The sequence below is a fragment of the Helianthus annuus genome, chromosome 5 (genome assembly GCF_002127325.2).
Source record: "Helianthus annuus cultivar XRQ/B chromosome 5, HanXRQr2.0-SUNRISE, whole genome shotgun sequence".
NCBI classification, from domain to species: Eukaryota; Viridiplantae; Streptophyta; class Magnoliopsida; order Asterales; family Asteraceae; genus Helianthus; species Helianthus annuus.
In genome coordinates this window covers 163,138,412-163,147,627 of record NC_035437.2, presented here as the reverse complement: position 1 = coordinate 163,147,627, position 9,216 = coordinate 163,138,412, and the positions used below count along the sequence as shown (strand labels likewise).

The 9,216-nt window shown below is 38.7% G+C and overlaps 1 protein-coding gene across 1 annotated transcript; it reads right to left on the bottom strand.

Annotated features, from left to right (window-relative positions):
• Window positions 1-1,067: 1,067 nt before the first annotated feature.
• On the bottom strand, window positions 1,068-1,748 carry LOC110943884 (leucine-rich repeat extensin-like protein 5). Its single transcript, XM_022185615.1, has one exon. It carries the CDS (start codon window positions 1,746-1,748, stop codon window positions 1,068-1,070), a length of 681 nt encoding a protein of 226 aa, XP_022041307.1.
• Window positions 1,749-9,216: the final 7,468 nt, after the last annotated feature.

Here is a 9,216-nt window from a genome sequence, read left to right as displayed (position 1 = left end):
ACTTCCAAACATCAAATTACTCAAAATCGTTCATAATCCTAGTTTTATTTGCTGATTCTAACACTCCCACATGCCTAATTTCGTATGAAATCAAAGATATATCACATACCCATACTTGCAAGATCATTAAATCAAAAGCTATGACTTACCACATGTTCAGCAAGCCTTGATGATCATATATTAGGGTTCATGCATCGGGTTTGAGCTGAATTCCCCTTCCAATTTTGAAGATTTTTGAGGAGTTAGGGTTCTTCCCTCCTTTCCTTGTTCCTGGTCGACATACACAAAACCCAGAATTGGGTTTTTCCTTTTTCCCTCATGTTTTTAATTAAACATCTTTCAACTTGTTCATATTTAACCCCTATAGTTTTGTTCATTATCTTGTTTGCTCACAAGGAAATTCATTCCATGTAATTGAAGTTACATTTAACTAAATTAAGTAACTTGGTTATCTCATATCATACCCTAGCACAAGGGAATAACCGGGTTTTAAATTACCAAACCCATTTTTTTTGGGGGGTGTTACATGAATCGTACTTTCATTGTCATTTACACCTTTGCTTAAAGCATGCATCTCATATGGATGTCTTGATGTATACATCACATTGATATTTATTAGCCAGGATTCGTATTGATCAATTTGGCTTTAAATGACTTGGAATGCTCCAAGTACTCCTTGGAAACTTGTGTGGTTTCTCGTACCGCACAGCTGGGAATGTTAACACATTTTCAAATGTTAACAGAGGTTTGCTATCTTAAAAAGGTTGTACCATCATAGCCAATTAATACTTTGGCTAGGTTATACCTCTAAGAGTTTCTTTGGCAGGTCAATTATAAATTGAAAGGAAATAACATGGTGTAATAAAATACACAATTAAAACCAAAGTTAAAACTTCATTACGAAGAAAACGAATACAACTGCCCTAAAAGGGACTTAAGAAAAGACAAACTACCCGCGCAGGGGTATACAGAAATGTAAAATAAGTCCACGCAGGGACTTGATACAGAAATCAAACAAATGTCCATGCAGGGACATGATTACAATAAACAAGAAACAAAACAACCCTCTATTTCTTCTTCCCCTTGATAAGGTTGGCGAGACCTTTCATGAAGCTAGTATGTCTCTCCTTGTTCTTCTTAGTTTTATGCTCAACCTTATCCAACCTCTCTAAGATTTCCTGAGTTTGTTGCTGCTGCTGTAGTTGCTGGGATGGAGGTGGTTGATATGGAGGATACTGATAACCCTGAATTGGGTAGTCAGTTGGAGGCATAGAAGGGTAAGTAGAAGGATAAAGGTGGTGATACTGCGCAGCCGTAAGATATGGGTCATGAGTTCCATAGCCCAATGGATATCCCGACGGGTCTCCATAAGGATTATACCCGGAAGAACCTGGATACGTAGGAATAGGGTTATCAAATCCCACAGGCGGCATAGGTGGTGCATAAGAAGCTTGCGGAGGATTATCCTCCGGTGCCGCGTTTGAGGGCCCACCCATCTGAGGGTCCTCTGGAATAGGGGGATAGGAACTCGACCCTCGAGGAGAACTGAAACGGGGTCCTCCTCTAACGGACATGCGAGCGTTCCTCCTTCGCCTCGGAGGCTCGGGAGGTGGTTGCGGTGGCTGCTGCGGTGGCTCCTCTACCGGGAGTGGTGGTGGTGAGACAGCTTGAAGTTGAGGATCATCTATAGGTGGTTGAGCCGGAGAGCTATGATAAGATGGAGTAAAGAACCAGTCATAGGTAGCCATCTTCTCTTGGAAGGAGTCGGGTCCATGGTAAGGGGATCCTTGAAACGGAGACCCACTAGATATGCTGATAGGGTGGCCCGGGGTTCATGTTTGCATTTCCGGGTCGGGATCGTCATCCATTTCCATTTCCTGAGAGAAATGGTCCTCAGGGCCCAATGGGTTATAGCCAAGGAAGTCGTTCACATAGTCGGCTGGGTTGAATTGTCTTGGAGAGTAAGGGGATTCGGAATGATGAAATGAATGAGATTGCAACGAGTTATGCGGTGGGTAAGATTCATGCGAATGGTGAGATTGATCTGAATGGTGAGAGTGTTCGAGCTCATTTGGAGCAAATGGTCTGAAAGAAGGATGAAAAGATGGCGAAGAGCTGAGCGAGACTGAGTGTCTTGCCGGCTCAAAAGGTTGACCCCACATATCGCGGGAGTCGGAGGTGGAGAAAGACGCCGATGGAGTGCGTCTGTGAGATGGTCCAGCTGTTGATGGTCCTCCACGCATGGGACCCTTGCCACGTCCTCTTAGTCTTGGAGGCATGATGGTTAACTTCCTGTTGAACAAGAGAACAAAAATAAAACAAAACATAAAAATAACAAAGGAAAGATAAAGATGCATCCTAGGTCATTTGCCTAGACTCGAGAGTCTAAGGAATGTGCTTATTGTGTCATTGAGATTAAACACAAAAGGTTAGTGTTTAATTCACTCAATGTTGGCTCTGATACCAACCTGTCACACCCCAATATTCCACGTATTACCAGTGGGCCCGGCGGGGAGTATTGTGACGTAGTTGATATCATCATTGTCAACATACACAAATATATAGCACAGCGGAAGACTGGGTAAATAAACTATTACAAACCATACTGTCTGTCGATGTTCGAGTACAAGAATAATACAGACTGGAATGTAATAAGATCCACAGGCGGATCATAAAGTACAAAGAAACAAAAACTTCAGACTCCGGGTATCTATGGGATTTGCAAGATCCTCTACAACACCCTATAGCTCCAGCCTATTTCGATAAGTACCTGTCAATTCAATCTTTAGGAAAATACGTCAGTATACACTGGTAAATACAATTTAACTGACTCGTTTTGAAAACATTTAAGAAAATTGGTTTAGATGCACAAGGCACAAATCCTTTATAACTTGGGACAATCTTATTAAAATCTTGTATACAGTTTTACATGCTTGTCATACATGTGGGGCCGGTTTGTGAGCCGGACATGATTAACTGACTCACCACTTATAGAACCCACAGAGGAGTTATCCCCAACTTGTGGGTAAATTAATATTTAGCATTTGCATCTGTCGGGTGCATGCCTGTACCCCGTGCATAGGTCGTGGCCATTAATAATTTAAATGAGCCAAGGATATCCAGGACGCGGTCGTTAACCCCCAAATGTTTATGTTATCAAACAATACAGATTAAAACGGGTTATGCGGATTTATTAAATCACAATCCGACATAATAATCTCATACCCAACCAAGCGGTATTAATATACCGTATCCCAAGCCCGTATAGGGAAAATAAGTTAAAAGTATTTACCTGATGTAGCAGTAAATCCCTAAAGTTCCTGAAAGGCACTTTTTACCGGAAGCTATAAATCTGTATAGAAGGTTTAATTATCTATTAGGATGCTAACGGGTCTTTACTTAAGTCAAAGACTTAGACCGACTAGCTAGAAAGAAACCTTACGGACCTAACCGATAGATTAAACGGAGACCGGGATAGAATGTGATTTAGACCCGACAAGCTTGGATACTTGTATAATATGGGTAAACTAAACACATTCTGGAAAATGAGGTTTTAATGACAAAGTTAAGCCTGTTTCGGCTATTTTACGTAAACTAGTCACGTAAGTCGTTTCGAACGCGTAAATGCGTAACGGGTAACTGGACAAGTTATAAACAGGTCTTAATCATTATTATGCTCAAAATATGTTAATATAACAGTAGCATATCAACATTTATGCCCAAAAACAATTTAAACCAAAATAAGTCCCATAAGGGCATTTTGGTAATTTTGATGCTTATAAAAGAGTTTATTTATAAAACTGAGTTCCAGGTCTGATTAGATTGGTAAAAACATGCATTTTATTAAGTTATTTCAGTAAGATACTTAATATATGAAAAATACACCTTTTATGACCAATTATGCACCGTAAGGGCATTTTGGTAATTTTACATAGACTTTTAAAAGCTAAAAAATAGGTTTCTGAGTTTAAAACTTTAACTTACTGTAATATTATGTAAATTAACTTAAAACATCAGTAGGTTATGGGTTTTAAATGATAAATATAGTTTTGACCCATACTAGGTGCTAAAAACGCCTAATATGCGATTTAAAGGGCTAATATGGTGAAAATAAGAGATCTGATATTTTGGTCAGTTTATAAGTTCCAAAATAATACATTTATCATTTAGGATCAGTAGCAAAAAGTTTGGCTTCAAAATATTATGTAAAACTCAATTTATGTATGAAAAGGGTAAAACCGGTAATTACCGAAATTAGGCTACAATCTTATTTTAAGCTTAGCCTAAAAATAAATAAAAATCTTCAAAAATCCCAAAATATTATTTATCATCAGTAGATAAAAAGATTTGTGTCAAAAATCGGGTTTAGGTATGCTAATTACGCTTTTTAATTACTAAGAAGTCCCTTAATTACGCTATTAAGCATAACTCCCATTCTAGACCTCAAACTGATGTCAAACTTTCGGGACATGTCTAAATATCAGTAGCAAAGGTTTTAGTCCATTCATATTGCTAAAAATCTCGGTTTTATGTAAAAAGGGCGTTTTAGGCATTAATGAGCATAATTACGATTAAGAGCATAAATTACAAATAATTAGGCACCATGCAATATAACTTCAGAGAGTTATACTACAATGTAATATGGTCCTAATGGAAGCTTAAAACATGGAAGAAATAAGCTTGAATGGGTCAGAATTGAAAGTCATAGCAAAAGTCAAGCTTTTGCGATTTTCGGTTATAATCTGCCCTTAGACGATTAATTGTCGGATTAGGACTGATAAAACATGTTTATATAGTCATTACCGAGTCATTAAAATGTTATAATATAATTTAGAACCTCTGGTTTATTAACTAGAATCATTTTTGTCATTTCTGTCCAGTTTGACTTTTTGTCAAACTACTTTGACCCGACATTTAATCAGTCAAACGAGATAATTAGGAAACACCCTTTTAGGGGTTAATCACCTATGCTAATGTGGTTTCATAACCACTTTCAATTTGATCAGTGGTTAAGCCACATGTAATAAAAACGAAAGTCAAACTAATTAAGCACTAAGTTTGACTTTTAAGTAATTAAGCTAATTAAACAACTTAAAGAAGTAATTAGAAGCTTACTAATGGTCCTAGCAATCTTTTCTACACTTGAAATCCACTTGTTACTGCTGAGAGCTCCAGAGCAAGTCCTTAGTGAAGCTTGTTGCAAATGATGTGCCAAGAACACAAGACTATGCTCATATTTATACTAAATTAGATGCTCTAGGATCACTTCCAGGTGTATTGAAGGCCATGGGATCACCCCAGGTGTCCTACCTATTAATTTGAACCGACTTACAGCCCCTAGGTCGTTAAAAACTAGGCTAAGGCGGTGTAACAGGCCAAACCCGCACCTGGCATAAATTTTCTGATACTGGCAGTCTGAGGCGGGGCGCGTAAGACCTAAGGGGGGTCTTACGCGGGCCGCGTGGACCGGGAAAACTGGTAAAACAAGTTTATAACTTGGCAGTTTCAGTCCCTGAACGTTTTAAACCCTTTTTAACTTTATTTTTGGCAATCAAGGCCCTTGTAGTTGATTTTTTGGAGCCCAAGGAGGTATAAACAAACTTCGTTTGGCTCGGGTTCGTTAGATTCCTTCATAAACACAAGTTTCATCAAGTTGACGCTTTTAGCCCAAAGTTTAGAAAACATGCTTAACGATCTCGGAATCACGTGAAATTTTTATCACACATTCTCGGGAGTATATTTGAATATTACGAAGCCTCGGTTTCGTTAAAAGGCCACTCAGAGGTCAGAATTGACATATTGACACTTTTAACCCTTATAATTTAAAATCTTCCGATTATTTTCACAAACGGCTTCACATACCCAATCAATCACCCATTTAAGAATATTTTCTTCGCATGTGGTCATTCAGAGGCTCAAGTTTGGCATGTTGACACTTTTAGTCCTTTCATTTGCCCATTTTCACTTGTTGTCAACTTTAGTCCCTTAAATTCAATCTTTCGCATAACCGGAGTTTAGGACACGTGTCTATGTATAATTGGACACGTTTTTACGTGGTGTTACATGGTCACATAAGCAAGAACCGTGTTAAACAACTTAAAACCGCAGGAATCTTAGATTCTAAGGGTTCGGAAACATTTGGCAAATGCGAATCATGCTTAAGTGGAAAGTTATCAAAAGCACCTTTTTCAAATGTTGGAGAAAGAGCTAATGATCTGTTGGGACTTGTACATACATATGTATTTGGTCCATTCAGAACAATTTCAAGACATGGAGAAAGATACTTTGTTACATTCACTGATGATTTCAGTAGATATGGTTATGTTTATCTTATGAAGCATAAACATGAGACATTTGAAAAGTTCAAGGAGTACCAAAACGAAGTAGAGAATCAGCTAAATAGAACTATTTAGATGCTTCGATCAGATCAAGGCGGTGAATATCTTAGTCAGGAGTTCATCGACCATCTAAAGGATTGTGGAATAGTTTCACATCTCACTCCACCTAGAACGCCACAACATAATGGTGTGTCTGAACGAAGAAATCGAACTCTATTAGATATGGTTCGATCAATGATGTGTCGAACAACCCTCCCACGCTCCTTTTGGAGTTATGCTCTGGAAACTGCCGCAAAACTTGTGAATATAACTCCAACGAAGAAGGTTGACAAAACGCCTTATGAGATATGGCATGGAAAGAAACCAAAAGTATCCTATCTCAAGGTCTGGGGATGTAACGCTTATGTCACTCTAGAATATTCGGATAAACTAGATCCCAGAGGCGAAAAAGTGGTTTTCGTCGGATACGCTAAAAGGATCGGTTACCTTTTCTACCACCCCACTGAAAATAAGATCTTCACTAAACGCAGAGGCACTTTCTTGGAGGAAGAGCTTCTGGCACGAGGGATTGGAGAAAACCATGTGGATCTTGAAGAAATTCGAGAATCACAAGTGACTGAACCAGTTGTTCAGACAGAACGAGAAGTAACTGATCTAGTTGTTGAAGTTGAGCCTGAGAGGACTCAAGAAACAACAGAAACACCAAGTGTTCGAAGAAGTATTAGGGATCGTCGTGCACCTGAAAGGTATGACGATATCTTCATGATTGATGAAGCTGAACCTGCTACTTACAAAGCTGCAATGTTGGATTCAGAATCCAAGAAATGGCAAGAAGCCATGAATGCAGAGATGCAATCCATGTATGATAACCAAGTCTGGGATTTGGTTGATCTTCCTACCGAAGGTTGGACTGTAGGAAACAAATGGATCTTCAAGAAGAAGACCGACATGGATGGAAATGTGCAAACCTACAAAGCAAGGCTTGTAGCAAAAGGGTTCACTCAGACTCAAGGAATTGATTATGAGGAAACTTTCTCGCCAATAGCCATGCTTAAGTCTATTAGAATTCTACTTGCCATTGCTGCATATTATGACTATGAGATATGGCAAATGGATGTCAAGACCGCGTTCCTTAATGGACACTTACTTGAAGATGTCTATATGGTTCAACCTGAAGGTTTTGCCGATCCAAATAATCCTAATAAGGTGTGCAAGCTAAATAAATCCATCTATGGATTAAAGCAAGCATCTCGCAGCTGGAATCTTCGTTTTGATCAGAAAATTAAAGAGTTTGGCTTCATTAAAAACGAAGATGAACCGTGTGTTTACAAGAAATATAGTGGGAGCTATATCACTTTTCTAATTCTGTATGTAGATGACATACTAATCATTGGAAACAATATCCCTATGCTAAAAGATGTTAAGGCTTGGTTGGGAAAATGTTTCGCAATGAAAGATCTTGGTGAAGCCGCTTATATTCTAGGAATAAAGATTTATAGAGATAGATCAAAGCGGTTATTAGGTTTAAGTCAAAGTACATATATTGATAAAGTCATACGATGCTTCTCAATGCAAGAGTCAAAAAGGGGGCTCTTGCCCATGGCACATGGAACCATTCTTGATGGCGAGCAGTGTGCTAAGACCGAAGAGGAAAAGAAGAAAATGGAAAGAGTTCTATATGCTTCTGCTATCGGTTCCATCATGTACGCCATGTTATGTACTAGACCTGATGTCTCGTATGCTCTTAGCATGACGAGTAGATATCAACAGAATCCAGGAGAGAGTCAGTGGGCTGCAGTGAAGAACATTCTTAAGTACTTAAGAAGGACTAAGGACATGTTCTTAATATATGGAGGACGGGATGAGGAGCTGTCAGTTAAGTGTTATACTGATGCAAGTTTCCAGACTGATCGTGACGATTCAAGATCACAGACGGGATATGTTTTTATTCTGAATGGTGGGGCTGTTACTTGGAAGAGCTCGAAAGAAAGTGTGGTTGCTCAATCCACCTGTGAATCAGAATACAATGCTGCATCGGATGCTGCTAAGGAGGCTGCCTGGATGAAGAAGTTCATTACCGATCTCGACGTTGTGCCTAGCATAAAGAAACCAATCGAGATGTTGTGTGACAATACTGGTGCCATTGCTCTTGCAAAGGAACCAAGGTCGCATCAAACCACAAGGCATATACTCAGAAAATTCCACTATATTAGAGAGATAATAGAGCGTGGAGACATCGTAATAACCAAAGTTCATACGGATCTAAATCTGGTTGACCCCTTTACTAAGCCTCTACCTCAAGCTAAACATGAGGAGCATGCTGGAAAAATAGGGCTTAGATTTGCTAGACAGTGGGCATGATCTGTAGTTAGTATTGGTGTTTTAATTTTGAACTAAAACAGTTACATTGAAATAGTTATTTGATTTATTGGTTAAATGCAAGTTTAATTATTTTATAACTGTGTTCGTTATTTGTATGTTTATATCCTTGAATAAGCGTATTCTAAAATATCCGTAGTCGATCAAATTACATGGGAATGAATTTGAATGTAAGACTATTGTGAATTGAGATGATTGTATTCATGAGATGAATAACTCAAGAGTTTGAGAATCAAAATTCACAAATATCACTAGGGAATGATATTGGATGTAACTCGCTTCAAAACGATCTCCATGGATCTAAGTCATGAGATGTTTTGATATTGATATGTTCAATCTGTCCTTTTTCCTTAGGCACATATTAAACTACTTTGATCAAGGACAATCTTTGATGTTATCTAACACTGTCCTGAAACATGGGTAGTAATCCGGGTAGTGTTGGGAGGAATCCAAGGTCAAGTGGGAGTTGTATGATGCTGATGGAATTCTGTACTTCTAT